This window comes from Amphiura filiformis, chromosome 4 (assembly GCF_039555335.1).
Source record: "Amphiura filiformis chromosome 4, Afil_fr2py, whole genome shotgun sequence".
Classification (NCBI taxonomy): Eukaryota; Metazoa; Echinodermata; class Ophiuroidea; order Amphilepidida; family Amphiuridae; genus Amphiura; species Amphiura filiformis.
Window position 1 is genome coordinate 69,451,073 of NC_092631.1, and position 23,416 is coordinate 69,474,488.

Consider the following 23,416-nt stretch of genomic DNA (forward strand, 5'->3'; position numbering starts at 1 on the left):
TGAACTCTGTCATACTGTACTTTCACTTTCAAGACTCAGTAAATGAATGTTAACTTTTTTACAGTGTATTTTCCCGGACGAGCCCCCAATTTTTGTTACGAGTCGTACTTGACTCAAGGCCAAAATCACCTTTTTCCCGAACTCACACGAATGCACAACACAAATACACTGTTTGTTTAAGCTAACAAAATCTAAGTCTTTAATTGAAAACAGAGTATGATTGGTACATATAATAACAATATCGCATATACAATAAAATCACACAATGACAGTTTTACTATATCAGTACTTAACCAGCTGTCTTCTTGTTGGTGATCCTAGAGTTCTTGCAATGTTCTGGACGACTGATGTAATATATCCTTATTCACTTGTCCTGCGAAAATCAGCGATGTCCATAGTATACTTGCATTTATAAATCCTTGCGTATAAAATCCTCATACGAAAATGATGATGCTTCCTCCAATCTCCTTTGCGCTGCTATCTCCACAAATATATCTCCGATGCGCTGCTTTCTCCACTTTAATGTATCTCCTTGCGCTGCTTTCTCCAAAAATGGTGTTTCTTTCACCATTCTCTCTTTCTCCAGGGAACAGGTTTCTTTAACACAGCTCCGCTGTTTTTTTTTGACAGATGCGTGGCCTTCACAAACCCAGCAAACTCCAGCAATTTGACAGAAGAACTTTTAATCCTTTGATGAGGAAGAGCACTTTTGTGTGCTCGCTGTCTTCTTCGTTGCTGTATTAAAATTAGCTCAATTATTGGCTATATAAACTGGTTAAAATGTACTTCTTTTTTGAAGCACGAAGACCATCACACACATGTGGAGTTTTCAATCTCACATGACATTCTGTCCAGTCCCAACAAAAGCCTTCAACTTTTTATATCAGTACTCATGCAAAAACCCATCATCTATTAATAAACCATTACTTCAATCACATTTTCACAACATTGCTGCAATCTTGGGATTTCCCAAGATTAATTATACACATTCACCTTTCACATTACATCACTTCCTGGGGGGTTTTCCTGACTATGGTGCAATATACTGAACTGGGAATTTCCAAGTTCCAAACATAGATCTGACTTTGTTTACAATAATTTGGGGAATTCCAAAATACAAGGGGTTTCCCATCTCATGAAATACTTTCAGCTTGTAAACAAAGTTAAATAATTAAATTAAATCAAATTACTCAGGGCACATCACAACTACTTTTTACAAAAATAATTCTACCTTCATGTCTGTCAGTGAGAATTTGCTTTGGTTGGCAAATTATTATATTGCAGACAAATTTTGTTTACATATTTCATGTATTAACCAAAATCTGACCACTGTTCTTTTTTGCTGTTTCAAAATGCCATCTTCAGTGTATCTGTATCATTGATCCAAAACTGCCATAACTTTATATGCATACATAGGTCATAAAAATATATTTTCAACAAATTCTATGTTTTCATACGTTTGGCTATTTTGTGAAATTAGCAGTATGCCAAAAACCATTCCCTGCTCATCATAATACTAATCACGGCGTGTCCGTCCGTCCGCGCGCTATCGCGTTCGCGCGATTCACGGTCGCGCGGTGCACATTCGGTATAAACGGGATTGTGCACGAAGTAAGCATCACAGCTACAAAACAAACAGAGTTGATTAAGTTGTGTCAAGTTGGGTCTTGATCATTGAGAGACGCATTTCATAATCATAGTATAGTTTAAAAGGTCAGGGCAGGTATGGGTAACGGGTGTTGAGTAATTAGAAATAGGCCTATCATGAGAACCGCCAGACCCGAGAACCGGGAAATCTAGTGTATAATAAGTTAATGGAGTTTTGAAATAACAAGACAAGTTTTATGGAAAGAACTTGACACTTAAAACAATATTACACATCCTGTATCATTTTAAAGAAATTGCAGAGTTAGCCAGTTTAAATCTACATTTTCAAACGAAATACCCACAATGCACCTGTTGTTATAGTGTCCCATATCAATACTACCATTAGATAAATCAAGTTCAACAATCCTCACATTTATTCATACACTTACCATCCAAAATGCACCATTCCCCATCAATTTCCGTATGTTGTATATACGAGTCCTCTATCGTCGGATCGTAATCCGCAACAAACATCTTCTGGAAGAACTGTATGGTGATGGCGCTTTTCCCCACACCGCCATCACCGACCACGACTAGCTTGTAGGTAGTCAGATTGTCCCGTGATATGTCCGGCAAACCGCTGGACATTTTCGCAGCCGCCGAGTGATAAGGTCCTTAGGTAACTACTAGCCTGCTTGCAAACAGTACTTTAATCTGGATTTTGTCCAGTTACTTGATAAAATATTTCTAAATCAACCGATAAAATCAGTCTCCCTGGATTATGATTGTTATCATGTGAAGTCAATAACATCCAATAATTTTAACACACTCCCGTATCCGGTTTTGGTCTCAAGTGATTTTCATAATTCACAAAAACATCTAGTATTGATGACATTCGTAGAAAGGTAATAGTATCAAAACAACCAGATAGTGGTGATGATTCCTGGAGATAGAATTAGTCTTAATCGGGCAATCACCATTGCTGCTTGTTATTCCAAGTGTCAACACCCAGACTCAGATAAACCGGGGCATCCGTGTCGCTGCCGATGATTGAGAATAGTAATTACACATGGCCAATTAAAGATCTTATCTAGTGCTTTAAATGAGGGTTTAATAATATTGCCAGTGTACAGTCACACTGATATTGGAAAATCACGGCAGGTTTAATATCGGCTTGTACTGGTGCACGTATACAGCTTTTATGTCACCCACATTATTATTACTCAGAGTTCATTTACAGCATCTTTTCTTGCTCACTGCCATTTATATTGAGTGAGTGAATCTCTCGATGATTCCACATGCGGGCCTCTGTCTGGTACTAGCGCTGTGCATGCATGCACTTACCTACATGCAAACAATATAGCACAATGCAAGTCATACGCTAGCTGATGAGTCCTGCTACAGAGAGGAGAGGAGAAAAAATCACCAAGCGATCGTTGCTTCAGTAAATCTTCCCCGAGTCTTGCGTGCACATAAACTAGCTGGTTGATCCTTTGTTCCCCCAGGGTTCACTAAAGATGTTGTGGGCAGGTTGGCAAGTGTGTACTAGGGTTGCGATGCAGCTTCTTCTTAAAGCGTTGTTCTCTAGGGTGCAGTTGGATGCCCTGTTGGCATGGTGACTGCCGTCTCAACTGACAAAAATCTGGAAATTTTCAATGAAAAGAGCAAGAGGCAAAATCAATGTATTTAGTGATGAAATGTGATGCTTAGTTTAGAATCTGACAAGATTACAAAGCAGAAATCACTTACTATTTGAAAAATGTGACATATCTTACACTAATATTGAATTATTTAAATAACAAGCTAATATGTGATGCGATCTGCGAAAACCCTTCACATGTGGCATTATGCTATTTTGTTTTTATAAAGAGAATTAAGGCTAAAACCAAATCCTTTTTTTTCAATTCTTATTAGCTCATAACTTTTGATGTTGAAGTCATATGTACAAAATGAAAACAGTTCTGAAAAGCCACATTTGCCATATTTGTTGTTTACAAAATGTCAAAATTAAATATCAAAATTAAATATCAAAAATGTCACCATGTGAAGGGTTTTCACAGCTTGCATCCCATTTGTGACCTGCTGCCTGCTCCCAAGAAATGAGTGTAAAGTCGCAAGTTGGTTGTGTCAAGACATTCCAACTGTTGAGTTGCTGTTCTTTGTTTGAAGACAACTGTATTGTCATTGGTACATCCTTGTGAATGGGGACATAATTAAATACAGAGTACAGCATATTATGTCCCCATTCACAAAGGACATACTAGTGCCAATACAGGTGTCTTCAAAAACAGAACAACAACTTGGAATGTCTCGGAACTCCCAACTTGCGACTTAACACTCATTTCGTGGGAGCAAGTCACATATATGTTAATTACTAATGCAAACTGTTAAAGATGGATGTATTCTGTGGGACTTAAATGGGAATTTGCAATCTATAGCTTTATCCCCCACTTCTCTCAAAACAAGCCGAGATTTTTGTACCACCCTGCACCGTGAACCTCAGGCTACATGTTTTTGTGCTAAAAATTTCGAATAGATGGTTTCATACAGTATGTGCTTAGAGAAGATATTGTCAAATTTGTAAATTCATGTTTTGTTTTACAAAGTTGTGCTATAACATGTGGAGCAATGAAATGGTACTACATGTAGGTACCCAGGAAGACAGAAAGTTAGATGGAGAGAGGAAATTACAAAAGTTCTTGATGTAAACTGGATGAGAAATAAATCAGAGTGGCGTCACTTTGGAGAGGCCTTAACCCTGCAGTGGGTCGAGGAGGAGGAGGAGGAGGAGGAGGAGGAGGAGGAGGACGACGACGACGACGACGACGACGACAACAACAACGACGATGAGGACGATGTGGAGCAATGTATCATGCAAAATTAAACACAAAAAATGAAATTTTGGGAGTAAACATTGTTGTGGATATCTACTCAAACATACCATAAAAAGAGGATGCTAGAATCACAAAAATACTCTTTTAATCGGTGGTAATCTATCATTTAAACTATCAATCTGCAAAGGACAGGTGTCAATTTATTGGAAAATGATCAAAGTCAGAATTGTCAATAAAAATGTCATATTTTCTCATGCGTTTCATTGCTGTGACTGATTTTCAAAATTAATTTTCAACAAAATTTGTTATGATATGAAATGATGTATGGCATCATCCTGAGCAAAATGTTATAAATTAATACAATCAATGAATGCCCTAAAATGTGCAATATTGAAATAATTTCTGTATTATCATTAATCAAAGTTTGAAAGATGATTCCATAGATCTGCTTTTTGCCATTTTACAGGAAATTGATTTTTATGTTTTAATTTGTTCAGCTATTTATTGTATTTTAAATTAATGTTTTTTAAATTCTATGTTTTATTATTCAATTAATTGCTTGTAAGATTCAGTAAAATAGTTCAAAATATCTGCAATACCTATATTTCTATAAGTCAATTATAACTCAATTTCACTCAAAATGTCACTACAAAGTTCTTGTACTAACTCATCAATTTGTTGATATTGTTGTTCTTGCTGGTCTTGTTCTTTTTTGAAATTATAAAATCCCCAAGTCCCACAATATTAAGTGAGGGTGTTTTTTTCAGTCAGTTTGAACTCAAATGTCATCCAGGAATGTCATTGTACATACAGAATCTCCCATTTTAGGGTACATGTACATGTAGGCCTACACAAATATCAAAGTTCATTCAATACTGAACCCATAAGTACACAATATACTACCTGTTGGAATGTTTTAAAAGAATTCTGCAATGACATTATCCATGCTGACTGATTCTGAATATTGTGAAAAAAATATTCTTTCATTTATCATAATAAATTTTTATGGGTCTTCACAGGATTAATAACCGATTTCAAGCAACTTTGTTACACACTTTAACTGTACAGCAGCAGCGATAACAACTTTGCAACAATACTACAGTATTACTGTAAACAAACAAACAAAATAGCAAACAATTAAATATTTTTAAAAAAAAGTGTATTTTATTTCATTCCAAATCACTGACCAACACACCTAACAACAAAAGGTCCAATAAAATTGTTTGCTTGTCCTTTCCTTTGCTTATACTCTCTGTGAAAGACAGATTCAGTCCGGATTGTTGGTTTTTAAATATTTCTTAAAACGTTCATAGCCAAAACAAGTTTATATGGCCAAAATAACTAAAATAAAAAAAGCCGAAATAGATGTGATATGAGCTATTTCTTTTCTGTATCACTTCATTCATATTTTAAAACCATAGTTTAGAAGAAGTGTGAAAAATTATCCAAAACTTTTCAGGTCTGATGTCAACAATTCCGAAAAAAAGCCCCCTTTTTTCAGTAATTTCCAAAATTAGGCTACCAGTATATACACACTGTACAGTAAACACTTTTTTTTCAGATTCTCAAGATTAGGAGTATTATATTCCAATAATTTTATGCTAATCAATATCCTGCGGATGTTTATATTTGCACTACATGAGAGTGACACATTTTCATTTTCTAATGAATTAATATTCAATGCATCAATAAGAATTGACATTCAATGCATCAATAACAATTCGATGCTCTATTTCTGATGGGAGAGTTTGCTAGATCTTTATTTCTCCTATCACATCACATGACAGGAAATGCCGTATCTATGACCAAATAATTGTATAGATTAGAGTATGCAAGTCAGTAGCAAACCATGGATAACCCATTTTCCTGTCACAAATTACTGTGGAGCATGAAATATTAGCGTGCATGAAACTTTTACGAGTTATCCTATAATATTCATTTTATCCTATTGGTCTTTTACAAACTCTTCTCAATTTCTCAAAAATAACATGTCACAAACGAGGAGGCCTACATATTTGTTACATAACTCCCTGGTAACTGGATCACACACATTTTAGAATTGATAATACATGCCATACATAGACTTTGTGTTGCGATCATATCATGGTGTAGAACTTAAAAGCGTGATCCAGTTGACATAGTGATAATCAGATAACATGTTACACTTGGCTGGCGAATAGGGAAGGATCTTAAAAATAAAATTATCAGCAAAAAACTGCAGATGATACAATAAAATGTCTTTCAAGTTTTGAACACTTTGCATTTGTTCCTGAATTAAATATTATCACTAACTAAAACAAGGCGGTTCTCGAACCACGAGTCTCGCCTGCTTTCGCAACCGCCTGCTTTTGTGATTACTTTTGGTAGAGGTAAATGAATTTGGCGGTTATCGGCTAGGCACGATTATCTGGCTGATGGTGACTGTGCCCACCAAGTTTCATGCCCATGCAACAGTTTTTACTAATTTGACCCCTGGTGACCCTGAAATGACCTTCAAAAACTTTGGCTCTAAATGTTGACTGTATCCACTAAGTTTCATACCCACACAACAGTTTTTACTAATTTGACCTCAGATGACCCCTGGTGACCTCGAAATGACCTTCCAAAAATTTGGCTTTAAATGTTGACTGTACCCACCAAGTTTCATGCACATCCGATAGTTTTTACTAATTTGACCTCAGATGACCCCTGGTGACCCCGAAATGACCTTCCAAAAATTTGGCTTTCAATGTTGACTGTACCCACCAAGTTTCATGCCCATCCGACAGTTTTACTAATTTGACCTCAGATGACCCCTGGTGACCTTGAAATGACCTTCAAAAAATTTGGCTTTCAATGTTGACTGTACCTACCAAGTTTCATGCCCATACGACAGTTTTTACTAATTTGACCTCAGATGACCTCTAGAGGTCCTCAGTGACCTTGACCCACTAACCAATACAAACCGGTTTTGTCTCGGGTCAAGATGCACCCACCCACCAAGTTTGAGACACGTGCGACACCTAGTCTCCGAGAAAATAGGCGAAAACCAAAACTTTAATCAAATTTGTCACTACGCACCCCACACATACATACGGAAAAGTGATTATATAGTCTCCTGCCTTATCAGGCGAGACAAAAAGAAGCTACAGCAGTTTTTAAATTCACAAACACTGGACCAGTAGCTTCAAAGAAAATACATACCTTCTGTTGATGTCTACTTTACAATGTATTTATTCCCATCATGTCTAGGCTCAGGTGGCAGAATTGTACACTTGTAAGTCTTTGTCAGTATTGGGTATATTGTGTCAAATATTATCAACAACTGTATGATGCTCAGATGAGATGACACTGTAAGTAAAATACAATAATGGATAATTAGTTATTCATAATATATGCAAATTAGACTAAGGGTAGATAAAATGCAGGTTAATATATGGGCTAGGAATCTTTTTGGATGCTACCGGTAAATTCCAGTTGAAAATTCTGTAAGAATAAAGTAAATAAATATGGTTTTCTCATGAAATGTTGTCAACATTAATATTTATGAGTCTCACTTTTCAGCCATTCAGCAAATTAATGTTGCAAGTATGTGTGTAAAAGGCTAAGTCAGTTTTGATCCAATTATCATAAATTCACACAAGAGTTCAAGGAATTATAGGAGTGATCAGCAGCAAACCATGCTTATAATTTTATAGCAGTTTAATTACCGTTTTTACAATAATACATTATAGACAAAAACATATTTAAACAAATCATTAGTATGCAATTTTAAATAGTGAGTTTTCAGAGATGTTTTCATTTGGTTGAAATCGGAGGTCAAAGGCCATGGATGGTTCAAATGTTTTAACATTTGAACCATCCATCCATCGGACAAAGTTTAAAAACTTTGTCCGATTGGGCTTTTAAACTAGATGGGTGGAATCCTTGCAATGGTCATCATTTGGTCAAAGTTTAAACTTCGCCCGATTGGACTTTAAACTTGTGAAAGTAATTCTCCATGAGGGGAGCATGATCAAAAACCGAGGTCATAGGTCATATGGGGTCAAATGTTAAAATATGCCCGATTGGGGGTAATCTTGGTTAAATAATATAATAAATTTAAATTAAATACCAAATGTTCCCTGGCAAGAATGTATACATGCTGTCAGGCTGTCATGGGCATCATGCTAAAAACAATAAAATAATACAAAAAACTTTGAAATATGAGTTTGATTTATATCATTGGTGAATATTGTAACATTTTCTTAAGTTCACTCACCCAGAACAAAATATGGTACCGGCGTACCGGTAAGTACTACCATACTCCCATAATCTCAAAGCTTATTATTTCACAAGAATAATTTTGATGCCTCCATAATATAGTTCATCTAGCCAAGTGGAATCAAGCAAAGTAAATGGAAATTTATCCTTAGATTCAGCTCAACGACACACTCATGCGATATATCACTGTATGCTGGGTACATGCTGTGTTTTAAACCCGGCCATCAATACCGCTAGGCATTGATCGCAACACGGATGTTGTAAATACTGTAATCCTTTTATAACCGGATACATATAAGGCAAAACGGACACAGTTGTTAAATGCAGAAATTCATCCATAAACATATAGCATAGGCTTTTGTATGCTTGATTTTAAATGTGATTTATTGCTTACATGTAGGTCCTTCATTTTTCATCATTTAAAAGCCTGACGAGTCAGAATGAGGTTTTTTTAAATAAATCTAAAATTGCTAGAATCAACCGTGTATAGTAGGCCGATTTCTGAGAAAAATTGTTCTGTGCACTCATTTTGTGCACTTAGTAGTGACAAAATACCCAATGCAAAAGTTGTCACTTTGAATGAAGTTTAGAGGACACCACGCTGCTGGACTTGAAACATTTGCACATGAAGTTGAAAGTTCCAAGAATGGTCATTCAGAGTTTTTCTCAGAATCAGCCTAATGTATAGAGTAGAATAATAGTGATTCTTTAAAAAAAATAAGACATTAATATGAGTCCTCAATAAAATTGTTATAAAAAAACAAAATGTGAAAACCATGACCTACCCTCTCTGAGCTGTTATATAGATATGCCAGTCAGAATATCAGCTCTTGAATGGCAGCGGTCACTAAATATTTCGCGATCAGAGGGGAGGGGCAGTCTCAGGACCTGTGGTAATCAGACGATTTGTGCATGGATTTGTGCCATAGTCACTGGACTGGACTTGTCATATCACACAGGCTCTAATTAATAGCTACTTAAAAATAGAAATACTAGAATTATCAATATCCAGTAAATGAATAAAATCTGTAGACATCAAAGTGCTAATATGGTTTTTCCAGAAATTAATGTTACTGGCCGGTCACTGACTACTGATGACAAAACTAATGATTTCCCTTAACGAACCGACATTACCACACTGGTCTTTCTGTCCATTGATGATATCAGACAACCACTTTTCAACATAAATACAGGTCCTGGGTAAACACATGTTTTAAGTGGTCTCAAGATGAAGTAGATAGCAAGAACCAATCAGCGCAAATGTTAGAAAAATGTGAACCATGCATTGGTTGTGTATATAATATATGCACGGGCACACACTCCGCCTACTACATGTGCAGTGCTTTCGGACACATTCATTTTTCTTGTGGGTTGATGCATTTATATTTGCTTGTATTTTCCAACACTTTTAGTTATGATTTTGTTATAAAAATAGCAAAACTCATGGAATTGTTTTCTTGTGTATGAAATGTTGATGTACTCCCCCCCTTCGACAAGCATGCATGAAACGCATCAACATCTCAGTATGCATGCATTATTTTGTAGTTGCTATGGGGTGCTAACGGCAACGCGGGGGGTCGCCGGGGTGCTAACGAACGCGTCGCCAGCACAAGCATCCTATGCGATCAATAACACGTATAGGGCGCATTCAAGTGCGCCGTAAGTGACCCGTAGTTCCTGGATACGCGATGACAGGGTCAATGGCCGCTTCCACGCAGTAACATACTTCTGAACTTGCTGTTAGGGTCCTGCTGGAATGCCCTCCCCAAACACATTGCAAATACCAAACTATAGGCCAGCTTCAAAAAGAAGATTAGCCACTACCTCGATGCCAACCCATCAGCAGTTTCTACAAGACATAAGTTTCCACTGCTAATGTTGAGATATGCCTTTGTCATTACAAAAAATCCCCCTTATGCCTTCAATATTAACTGCTGCCACTACCACCATCACCACCACCATCATTCATCATCATCATCATCATCAGTGCAATTAGTACCTCCAATTTTCAAACTGACAACTTTCAGAAATTACCTTGAATAAAATTAATGTGTTCAAGAATTAATCTGTCAGAATTAAGAGCTTTGACAAATCACACTAACAACCCAAGAACGCTCCACTGTTACTTAGCCATCATATTGCATCTTCCCTCATCCATATTAGCCAATTAAATTCACATCCATGTGAAAACACTCTCAGACAATTGGTTTTTAAAATCTGTTTGTCAGCAACATTTTGAGATTGGACAAAACTGAGGTGATGTATCCTTCGTGTAAGAAAGCACAAAACAAATCCTAACTCTAATTCTAACCCTAAACCTAACCTTTATCCTAACCTTTACCCTAACCCTTTCCCTAACCCTAAATCGTAACCCTAACCCTATTATTATTTTGTGCTCTCTTACAGAAAGGATAAATCAACCCTAAATCCTAACCCTATTATCATTTCTTGCTCTCTTACGTACAGGAAGGATAAACCAAAACTGAGCCCCTGTTTCTACAGAAATTTGCTTAAATTGTGGATTGATTTTCCTGTGCAGTTGTAAGCGTATTTATTTGTTCCTATTGTTTCATAAAGTTTCACAAAATGTGAAAATTACAGTTTTCTTGGTGCCTGGATGCACTTGTCTTGATCAAAATAATGCAGACATCTAAAAAAAGAAACAAAACAATATTGAAATGCACTGATGATGACAACAGTAATTACATGACCTTAAAAAGCATCAGGGAAGATGAGAAAATCTCATCTTCCCTAGCAACGAAACTGATTGAGTAGGCTCATACAGAAATAGAATCAGTACACTATCACAAATCCAGAATTTAAAACAGTCAAATTTGAACTGGCTTCAAATGATACCTCACTTCATTTTTTTGTTTTATTTTTCATCCCCAAAGCTATCATTTTTTGCACACACAAATTGCAAAATTTGTCCCAAATTTTGTTTCATACCATTCAGCTGGACTAAATCGGTTTTTTTTTACTGTGCAGTGCGGACTATGGATGCATGATTTTTTGCATGGATTTGTGTTACGCATACATGTATGCATACAATTTCAGCAGTGACTCAAATCAACTTGTCTTTAGACATGGTCAGTCACCTTACTCTGAGGAAACACAATATAGACAGGAAATCCAAACACACACAACCAGTCCATGGTTTAGACCACTGTTACCTCATTTTCCAGAGATATGGGAAAATTTATGAAAAATGTGGCATATTGCCTTATCATGTGATATCTAAGGGATTGAGGTTTGCTCATCTGAAAATAACAACAACAAAAAAACAAACAAACAAAACAACAACAAACATGTTCTTTTGTTTTTTAGCTGTATGCAAGTAAAAATGACCGTATTCATTGGGCACTTACTTTTATATTGTTTACAAAAATAATTGTATATATATCAAAAATGGCCCAAAATATGGATTTTATGTGTAGATGATTACAATCATGCAAAATAGTAGAAATTTAAGAAATATTGAGGGCGTCACTATGGAGCAAATCACACAGGTCTGAATTTATCACAATAGACTAAAGAGAATGCTACAGCAATATTTAAAGTAAAATTTGCATCATTTTCTGCTGTTCTTACATTTAAATTTGCCATCACTGAAATTTTCAGAAAGCAGGACTGTCCCTCTTTTTCACTTTGGTAAACTCCAAATGAAGGACAGTCGCTCAAAATGAGGGACAGTTGGCAGGTCTGCTATTGGTAACAGTATTGAAAGCCACTATTACCATATCCCTGGTAGAAAGAAGACTGACTGGTTGATTTGAATGGGCCATATGTAATTTCCAGGTGGTCATACATTACATGTAAAAGTAATGCACTTTCAACTTGGTCAAAAGCCTTCGAAGAAAAAACAAAACAATGTCCATAAACAGAAGCAAAGAAATAAAGCAATTAGTATTACTGGGGGTGGTTATGCATGCCTGAGTAATTATGGTTTAAACCAATTGAATGCTCAAGCATGGAGTTCAAAGTTAAAATGCCTCATATTAATGTGACAAAATCAAAATTGGTTAATGATTTGATTGATTGATTTTTGTTTCATGTATCCTTTGCCCTAAATTAATTCTAACATACATGTATAATATGAATAGTACAGATCACATGATAACAGGGGTAGCGCTAGAACTAAACACTCCAGTGTCCGCAGGGACCCCTGAACTTGCAGAAAAGTAAAAAGTAGGGGGCCCGGAGTAGAGTTTGCAGAGTCCCCGTTGCACAAATGCAGCATACATATAGTATGTCTGCAATAGCGCTAGATTGAAAAACTGGGGGTCTGCAGGGACCCCTGAACTTGCAGATAATTTAAAAACAGGGGGTCCGAACTCTATTTTGGTGGGTCCGGGACCCCAAAAAGCAACGTAGCGCTACACCTGCATGATAACATCATTCCAAGGAAAGCAAAACATACGTAGGGTAAAAGTGGACATTCTTGATGGCGTGGGTAAATTTAGTCTTTGTCAAAGACCCTTGCAATCCATGACCGAGAAGTGGGGAGGGGCTTTGAGCCGGAGCTCCTACAGTAAAAAGCACTCACAAATGTTGGACGGATTTTGCCTCAAGGTCAGGTCATTCTGGTTTCCTTGAGTGGTACTCGGTAGTTTGAGTTTCTCTCCACGATATAGGTATACATGTACAGTAGTCTGTAACACAGACTAGATACAAAAATATGTGTTGATTGGGGCCCACAGCATGTTTCTACTAAAGAATTGGTGAGTATTAAGCCCAGAAGAAATGGTACGATGGTAATAGTATTACCCGGTAATACCAAATTTTATTCAATTGTTAATTTTTCCATTTAATTATTCTGTTTCTTTTACACATTTGTCCTGTCCAAAGTTATGACCCTTCAAACAAGAGGGGACTTTGTTTGTTGTTGTTTTTTTGTTGATATGTGTTTAACTTAGGGATTTCAAAGTATACTTTTAATAACTTTAGAAATGGGAAAGGAATTTCATTTCAAATCATTGACTTTGAAACAAACAATAGACATCACAAAGATTACACCTATTCGCACAGACCTTTTCGCACAGCCCGATTTGGTGCAGTTTATGGCATAAATATGAAGTCAGGATTTGATCAGCTAATTGAATCACATCGTCATCACATTAGCTCCTCATTCGCCAATCAATCTGCATAGCATTGTGTGACACAGGCATGACCAAGTTCTTTTTATGCGATCGGTCGGCCAGTGCGAAAGATATTTGCAAAATAATAACAACTTAAATCTACCCTCAACAAATAGGTTTATGATATTAGACAACTCTCCTACAGTGTACAGACGATTTACCTGTTGGATTGAATACCTGAACTAATTGGATGCATCCAAGCAAAGAACAAATAAGACTATGTCTCTATACCTATGTAGGCAAGCGTATTATGTTTACTGCTGGTTTCTATAACATTGTATTAAACAAACAGAACAAAGCAACTAGAAATAGGGAATATTTTATACGAAGAGAAAGAAAGAAGGGCAAGATGAAGGAGAGGAAGAAAGGAGTGAGAAAGAAGGAAGGAAGGAAGGAAGGAAGGAAGGAAGGAAGGAAGGAAGGAAGGAAGGAAGGAAGGAATGAAGGAAGGAAATAAATAAATAAATAAATAAATAAATAAATAAATAAATAAATAAATAAATAAATAAATAAATAAATAAATAAATAAAGAAAAGAAAGAAAGAAAGAAAGAAAGAAAGAAAGAAAGAAATAAATAAATAAATAAATAAATAAATAAATAAATAAATAAATAAAGAAATAAAGAAATAAAGAAAGAAAGAAAGAAAGAAAGAAAGAAAGAAAGAAAGAAAGAAAGAAAGAAAGAAAAAAGAAGGGCAGAAAAGACATTTTCCAATGTACATTGTATTCACTACTACATATTCACTACTACATATTTGATGACCTGCAAGATGCAAATATTTTTGTACATGATTCCCGCAATGTGATAACCTTTTCAAACTTAGATTAAAATTATCCACATTCCAGTATTATACCTCACGCAGCAAACAATAATATTTCAAATCAAAATCAGTTTCCTGAAGTGCTAGAAAGAAAGCTAGAAAGAAAGAAAGAAAGAAAGAAAGAAAGAAAGAAAGAAAGAAAGAAAGAAAGAAAGAAAGAAAGAAAGAAAGAAAGAAAGAAAGAAAGAAAGAAAGAAAGAAAGAAAGAAAGAAAGAAAGAAAGAAAGAAAGAAAGAAAGAAAGAAAGAAAGAAAGAAAAAGAAAGAAAGAAAGAAAAGAAAAGAAAAGAAAAGAAAGAAAAAGAAGGAAAGAAAAGATATTTTCCAATGTACATTGTATTCACTACATATTTGATGACCTGCAAGATGCAAATATTTTTGTACATGATTCCGGCAATGTGATAACCTTTTCAAACTTAGATTAAAATTATCCACATTCCAGTATTATACCTCACGCAGCAAACAATAATATTTCAAATCAAAATCAGTTTCTTGAAGTGCTAGCACATATTATTACATACTATACAAGGCTAATGGTGGAGTCCAGGTTCAGTCAGGGCCCCAACTTTTACAATGCCAAAATCTTCCATGCCTCGCTAACTCCATACAAATTAGTCTCCACATTTTCTGATTTCCAGCTTTAATGCACAGTTGCATGCATTTTAGCCAAAGGGAATTCCACCTGAGTTAACATGACAAAATCCAAACACTGTATGGAATGAATAGCCAGCTTTATTACCCAGCCACTCATAAATGAACAAGAGAAGTGAATAATATCTACTCTTGAAATTGTATTGCAGTACCAAGTCTTGCTGAAATTCAATTTTTTGTTATTTTTGTGGTATGCACTTGAAAATCGTTCTTTTCATATGAAGTTATCCAGAAACTCTGACCCTTAGATAACCCACGACTACTTTGAAATATCACAATTTTGTGTTGGGATAATATTTTTAAAATGAAACAAATTGCATTACACTCCTCATCATTCTATACTCATCATTTGAATCAATTTATTAATGTTTTAATAGACAGCTGTAATGGTCATTTGGATTGGTCATTAGCTCAATCCTTACAGAAAACAATATATTAAGTTCTTGCTTTTTTTAGGCAAATTTTATAATCTTTCAAAATTAATTTGGTTTATAATTGTCAAGCATGACAAGCGTGATTTGTTGGCATAAATTGTACTGTAGTTTATATATTTACACATGTCCCAACTTAACCTAATTTTGTTGTCTTAAAGGGGCATTTCGTGATCCACAGCCTCATCCCCCCACTTTTCCCAAAAAAAAGTTGAGATTTTTACACCACTGGATACCTCTGGCTACATAATGTTTATGTACCAAATATTTCTTGCAGATTAATTCGTTTAGCAAAAATATCACAAATTTGAATTTCGTTCTGGTGCACCAGAACGAAATTACAACACATTGTCTATGGAGCAGTGTAATATAATATAATCATGCATAACTCGCAAACGCAAAATCAGAATCAACTGAAATTTTGGAAATAAGCTTTTTTCGTGGATATCTACTGAAAAATGTCATAAAAAGAGGATGCTAGGATCACGAAATCCTCCTTTAATTTTCCATTAATTAAAAATACCCCATAGAACACCATATTGTAGATAATCTAAAAGAGAAAAAAAAGAATTTTCTTTTACAATCATATTACCGGTACTTGACAAGTTGAAATTTATTTTTGTCATTTTACCTGACAAAAATTGAGTTAGCTTAAAATTCCCCTGGACAAGGAACTTACTGCTAATTGTCTTGTTGAAACCTGTACTAAACTCGGGGAACTGATCCTGGCTGATTGGATGTCTTAGGAATACTAAATTCTGAGTTTTGACCCCCTAAAATGGGCTTAAAATTCCAACAAACTCATTGTCTTTATTTGATTTATATGAACTACAAAAATGAAATTGTGTTTACATAGTGGCTGAGAGGAAAACATTTTTGTTCTGAATTCATGATAAATTGGGCTATTTTGGGGGACGCACAGGATTTAAAGCCTGATAAGGGAGATCAATCTGGAAATCTAAGTACCCCAAACAACCAATCCTTTTTACACTATCTATATGATGTACATACAACACAAAAATGCTATTTAGCAGTACCTACATGTACATGCAATCACCTTTGCTTGCCACTAGAGGTTGGAACTAAAATAGCTTTGTGTTCCGATACATGACAAAATGACCCAATTTTGAGCGAGATGATGCAAGATTCTACATGTTGTACATGTAGAAAAGTAATAATATTTAGTCCCACAGATAAAGAATATTTATCTAGAAAAAAATACCACCTTTCCCACACCCCCTTGACTTGAAAATGGTTACTTTTTGGTCCAAAAAATGGGCCAAATATTGGGGAGCCCTGTCTGACAAAAACAGGGAAACAAAAAAAGTTTAAAATGTGTATCTTGCCCTCAGCAACCAAAGAGTGCAACTATACATCAAATATATATTAAAATTTAATATTGATCTTTATTTAATTACCCCTGGGTCTCTGAAAATGACATCTCAAACTTTGACTTTTCAGGAGGCCATGTTATTATTTATTTATTTATTTTTTCGGCTTTGGAGTGTTCCTGGACCTACATGTAGAACTAAATGCTAGGATCATTCATGGTTGATTAAAAAAAAAGAAAAATTATAGGCCTATGTGTTTAGAATAAATTTGTACTCATGTTATACTCTAATAATGATTTCAAAATGCATTGAATTTGCATGCATTTTGAAATCATTAATAGAGTATGACATGAGTACAAATGTATTCTAAACACATAGGCCTACAATTTTTTTTTAATCAACCATGATTGAATGATCCTACAATCAAGGAAAAAAGTCCTTGGAACGCTTGGCACACTCTGTCGAAATTCCGTGCAGAATTTCTTATGTTCATGGAAATGACCTATATTGTGTTTGGGAAGAAACATGACATCTACAACAATGATTTACCCTTCCCTCTCCCCATCAAGCAATGTTGGAACACATTGGGGAACCGCTGAAGACATTGGCAGTTCTCAACATTGCACGGGGAGAGGGGTGACAGTTTTCCGTTATTTACATAAGCGTTCCAAGACTTTTTCCTTGATTGTCTCTACCGAATGCAAAATATTTCATCTAAATTTCGTTTTTGTCTCATAACTCAAAAGCGGAATGTCGTAGGGGCGTCAGATTGCACACGATTTGAGAGTGAATCATATGCTTTGTAATCATAATAAAATTGTTAATAAAGAATTTGGTTTATTTAGGGAGTGGTCATTGGAAACCCCCCCTATGCTAAATTACTCACGTTTCTTAATCATGGCTCTAAAATGCTCTAAAATGTCGTTTTTGTCCATAACTCAAAAACAGAATGTTGTATGAGTTTCATATTGCACCAGATTTGAGAGTAGATAATATCCTTTTGAATCATAATAAAATTTTTGATAAAATTGTTGGGTTATTCAGGAGTGGTCACTGAAAACACCTCCTATGCTAAATTACACAAGTTTAAGTAATTATGCCCTCTACTGTAGTCAAATTTCGTTTTTGTCTCAGTAACTCAAAAAACACTACAAATACATTTATTTACAATATCACAATGTTTTGCAGCATGTTTCCAAAATATTTTCAATGTTATTAAAACTTCAAACATTTTGTACCCTTTATGATATAACCCAACATGTAAATGTTTTGTCTAAAACTTGTGTTTGCTGAGTATAGGCATATATAAATGTTTTCTGGAAAACTTGTGTATGCTGAGTATAGGCATATCCGAGCGAATCACAAAGATCATGATGTAACAATTTCAAACAACTCATTTCTGAATATTATTTCTATTAAGACACGCTTTTGCGATGAGAAAAACAAGAAAAAAAAACACAATTGAATATACTTTTTAAAAAAAGACCACCACTGGGACTCGAACCATTCACATCGGTCAATAGTCAAAAGGTTATCAGTCTGAGGACTAATCCGCCACGCCACGCTGCCATTTCGCAATCGAAGTAACAAGTTTTGTTCTTTTATAGTAATCAGGTATCGGGAAAGTGTAAACTTGTATAGAGTGCTTGCACGAAAGGTCATGAGTTCAAATCATCCTCCAGACACGCTCCATAAGATATGCTAATGCATGGAGTACAAAGAATTACTTTGATCAAAACCAGAAAAAACAGGTGATTGGTATTGTACTCCGTGCATTTGCATGTCCTCTGGAGCGTGTCTTTAGGATGGTTTGAACTTTGTGATCTTCCATGCAAGCACCCTATAGTAGAAGCCTTAAAATGTATCAGTTTACCATAATGACAAAATGGTCCAAAATCGATATTTTATGTTTTTAGGCCACATCTCAAGAAGCGTCACGTTCGTTTACATTTGCTATACCAATTGAAAATGTTTTATTGCAACAGGAATGATATAAAATTTGTTAACAGTTAAGTTTACCAATTTGAATTGAAATAAATACGCATAAACAACTCATTTCTGAATATTATAATGAAACATTGATTTCATATATGAAATTTGTTAACACTTTACCATTTTGAATTGAAAGAAATACACATATATATTTATTTCAATTCAAAATGGTAAAGTGTTAACAAATTTCATATAAGAGATCAAGGTGTCATTCCTTTTGCATTAAAACATTCTCAATTGGTATAGCAAATTTAAACTAACGTGGCGTCATGAGATGCAGCCTCAAAAACATAAAAATTTTGGACATTTTGTCATTATGGTAAACTGATACACTTTTGCCATTTCTACTATACAAGTTTACACTTTCCCGATACCTGACTACTATAAAAGAACAAAACTTGTTACTTCGCTTGTGCAATGGCAGCGCGATGAGCGGATTAGTCCTCCGACTGTTAACCTTTTGGCTATTGACTGATGTGCATGGTTGAGTCCCAATGGTGGTCTATATTTTTCTTTAAGTGTATTAAATTGTTGTTGTTTTTTTTTCTTTTATTTTTTTCTCATAAAAGCGTATTTTGTTATAAATACTATTCAGAAAAGCGTTGTTTCAAATTGTTACATCATAATCTTTCTGATTCGCTCGGATGTGCCTATACTCAGTAAACACAAGTTTTAGAGAAAACATAAATTTTACACGTTAGGTTATATCATAAAGGGTACATAACGTTTTAATAACATTAAAAAACCCATTTTGGAAACATGCTGCAAAACATTGTGATATTGTACGAAAAATGCATTTGTAGTGTTTTTGAGTTTTGAGACAAAACGAAAATTGACTCAGTATCATACAGAAGAGGGCCATAATTACAAAACTTGTGTCATTTAGCATAGGAGGTGTTGTCAGTGACCAATCCCTAAATAACTCAACATTTTTATCAACAATTTTATTATGATTCAAAAGGATATTATCTACTCTCTAATCGTGTGCAATATGAAGCTCATACAACATTCTGTTTTTGAGTTATGGACAAAATCGACATTTTAGAGCAGTTTAGAGCCATAATTATGAAAAGTGTGTAATTTAGCATATGGGGTGTTTTCAGTGACCACTCCTAAATAAACCAAATTCTTTATCAACAATTTTATTATGATTGCAAAGCATATAATCCCCTCTCAAATCGTGGTACAATATGAAGCTCATACAACATTCTGTTTTTGAGTTATGGACAAAAACGACTTTTTAGAGCAGTTTAGAGCCATAATTATGAAACGTGTGTAATTTAGCATATGGGGTGTTTTCGGTGACCACTCCCTAAGTAAACCAAATTCGTTATCAACAATTTTATTATGATTGCAAAGTATATAACCCACTCTCAAATCGTGTGAAATTTGAAGCTCATACGACATTCCGTTTTTGAGTTATGACTGAGACAAAAACAAAATTTAGATGAAATATTTTGCATTCGGTAGAGACAATCAAGGAAAAAAGTCCTTGGAACGCTTGGCACACTCTGTCGAAATTCCGTGCAGAATTTCTTATGTTCATGGAAATGACCTATATTGTGTTTGGGAAGAAACATGACATCTACAACAATGATTTACCCTTCCCTCTCCCCATCAAGCAATGTTGGAACACATTGGGGAACCGCTGAAGACATTGGCAGTTCTCAACATTGCACGGGGGAGAGGGGGTGACAGTTTTCCGTTATTTACACGCAAGCGTTCCAAGACTTTTTTCCTTGATTGTAGCATTTAGCTCTAGGTCCAGGGACACTCCAAAGCTGAAAAAATAAATAACTTAAAAAAAATTCGAGTATAGTCCCACCCCCCAATTTTGACAAATGTGACCGTACAGATACGAATGAGCCGTAAATGTCCTCAATTGTATTCTGAGTTACAGTGTAAAATGGGCATGAAGGTCATATTCATAGGTATTTCAATTTGGTGCTACGTGTATCTCATTAAATGAGGTACACGTAGCACCCAATTGAGGTACCTATGAATACGACCTTCATGCCCATTTTACACTGTAACTCAGAATACAATTGAGGACATTTACGGCTCATTCGTGCTGTACGGTCACAAATGTTCACCCAAAAATGGGGTGGGACTATACTCGAGTCAGTATCATGGTATATACAAGTTACAACTGATAAAGAAGAGAAAAATAAGTTTCAGTAAAATCTTTTCAAAAGTCTGGCTATTTTTTTGAGAAATTGGCAAAGTGCATATGTACAAGTGAAAAATTTTTTTTTTGGACAAATTAAAACTTACCATCCTATATCATTTTCAAGGAATTCTGTGCATGACACCATCTAGTCGATGAAGCCACCTTAATGCAATCGCGACTCCGGATGTCACTAATTCAACAAGGCGTCTTTATATGCATGTGTGAACACAAGTTTCGAAGCGAAGCAAAGATTTTTAAACTTACATTGGAATTTGACTGTACAATGTTAATTAGTGTAAAACTTGTGTAATTGTGTCAGAATCAGACAATTTGATACCCCTTTGGAGGCTAGAGGTGAATTTGATATCCCAAGCGGGACTAGAGGAGACTTTTGGAATATGATAGAGACGGTCATTTTTTGAATTTGATACCCCTAAACATTGTGGAGTCTCGTAACAAGTGTAATTAATGGTACAATGGATGTAATAGCAGTAATAACAGCATTGTGTGCTAAGGCGACGAAAAAAGAAAACCCTGTTCTACGGGCCCGACCGACCCAGATTTTGAACAAATTTGGGAAAAAATTTCCTGTACAAATATATGCCGATCCAAATTTCAGAAATTTCAGGAACAAATTTTTTTTTTGTATTTTCTCAAATTGCAAATTATTTACAGATTTTGGTGATTTTTTGGGTCATATAAAAAAAAAATGGCCGTCTGTCCGCCTGTAGAACAGAGTTTCTTTTTTTCGTCAGCCTAACAGTGATTGATTTGTTGATGATATAAAAGACATAAAACATGATTAAGTTAAAAAATTTGTCTCCAGTTTTATTTTTCATAATTTAATTTTGTAATTATTATTTATGTTAAATGAGGGTAATTTTTCGGTAAGATACCTATTTGAGGTTTGGAAAATAGACATTTCAAAATGATTTTTCTATTTATTTATTTACAGATTAAGAAAGAAAGATCTTTATATTAGCATCTTTATCATTTTTTGTGGCTTTGTCTGCAGTTGATGTCATCTCCATCACGGTCATCATCTGTCACAATTGCACCGAAGTTCAACTATATAGCAAAAATGTGTTGCACATTTAACATTTGTTTTTTACCTAAAGTTCGGGGATTCAAATTCGAGGAGAACCAGAGAACCGGTTCTCCTGAAGGTTCTCGCTGGATTAAAACTAGGAGAACCAAAATTGGTTCTCGTAAGCTTCCAAGTCTCTGTCTCAGATCGCATGTTGTGTTATATTTTACCCTTCTGCAACAGAAATGTGATTTAATAATCTCATTAATCCAAAAATGTAATTCCGAAATGTTGGGAAAAAGGCAATGTTTCTCCATTTCTACCATGAATACAATTTTTGAATATATCGCCCTTCACTATAACGTTCACGCGAACCGTAGGTTCTTGCAAAAACCCTTTGCGAGAACCTAAACAGATTCCCGCAGTTGATTGCGAATTTGAACCCCTGTAAAGAGGAAAGGAGTATAACCAAGATTATGCAATTCCATACCAGTTTTAAGGTCAAACCAGGGCATTACAATATGAGTGAAGCAGATAGATGATGTCAATGAATAGAGATGCTACTGTATCTTCTCCGTCATGTGACGGAAATGATTCTCTCATTACTAAAATCATTTTCGCACATCACATCCATCAACAAATTGTGACGGACGTGATGTGATGGTATATTACAAAATAAACAAACTTTAATGACACATAATGTACACATGGTCAATAAAGGATTAATTTTAGTGATAACATTTTAGTGATCAGAAGCGTTTGGAGATGACGATTAATAAAGATACGGTAGGCCTACCCACCAGTATGAGTGAAGAAATGATTAGTTTTGATGAATTTATTGCGTCAACACAAGGGGAAACTATCTAAATGAATTGACTGCAGATTGGCTCCTGCTCTCTGTGTCAACAAAATTGGGCTTCTTCTCAGAGCACTTTCAATTTTTGTGACGGTAAATGATGCAAATTTCGAGACACAAAATTTACATAAAGGTGACGTGACTTCTCTCTAGTCCGAAGGGTCGCTAGTCTGAAGGTTCTCTGGTCTGAAAACCAAATTAAGTTCGCTAATCTGAAGGTTCTCTAGTCCGAATATAGAATATGGGTTAGAGTTATGGTTAGGATTTAGGGTTAGCGAGCCTTATTCTATATTCGGACTATAGAACCTTATTTATTATTCGGACTAGCGAACCCTCG

General features: G+C 35.3%; 1 protein-coding gene across 2 annotated transcripts in view; it reads right to left on the reverse strand.

Annotated features, from left to right (window-relative positions):
* Positions 1-23,416, reverse strand: part of LOC140151301 (ras-related protein M-Ras-like) — a 45,151-nt gene that overhangs the window by 19,831 nt on the left and 1,904 nt on the right. For both annotated transcript variants that reach the window (XM_072173585.1, XM_072173586.1), the window contains exons 2-3: positions 7,605-7,751; positions 2,037-3,229 (exon numbers count right to left, since the gene is read on the reverse strand). In XM_072173585.1, the coding sequence (XP_072029686.1) occupies positions 2,037-2,235 (199 nt within the window). In that variant the 5' untranslated portion in view covers positions 2,236-3,229; positions 7,605-7,751. The remainder of the gene's footprint in view (positions 1-2,036; positions 3,230-7,604; positions 7,752-23,416) is intronic.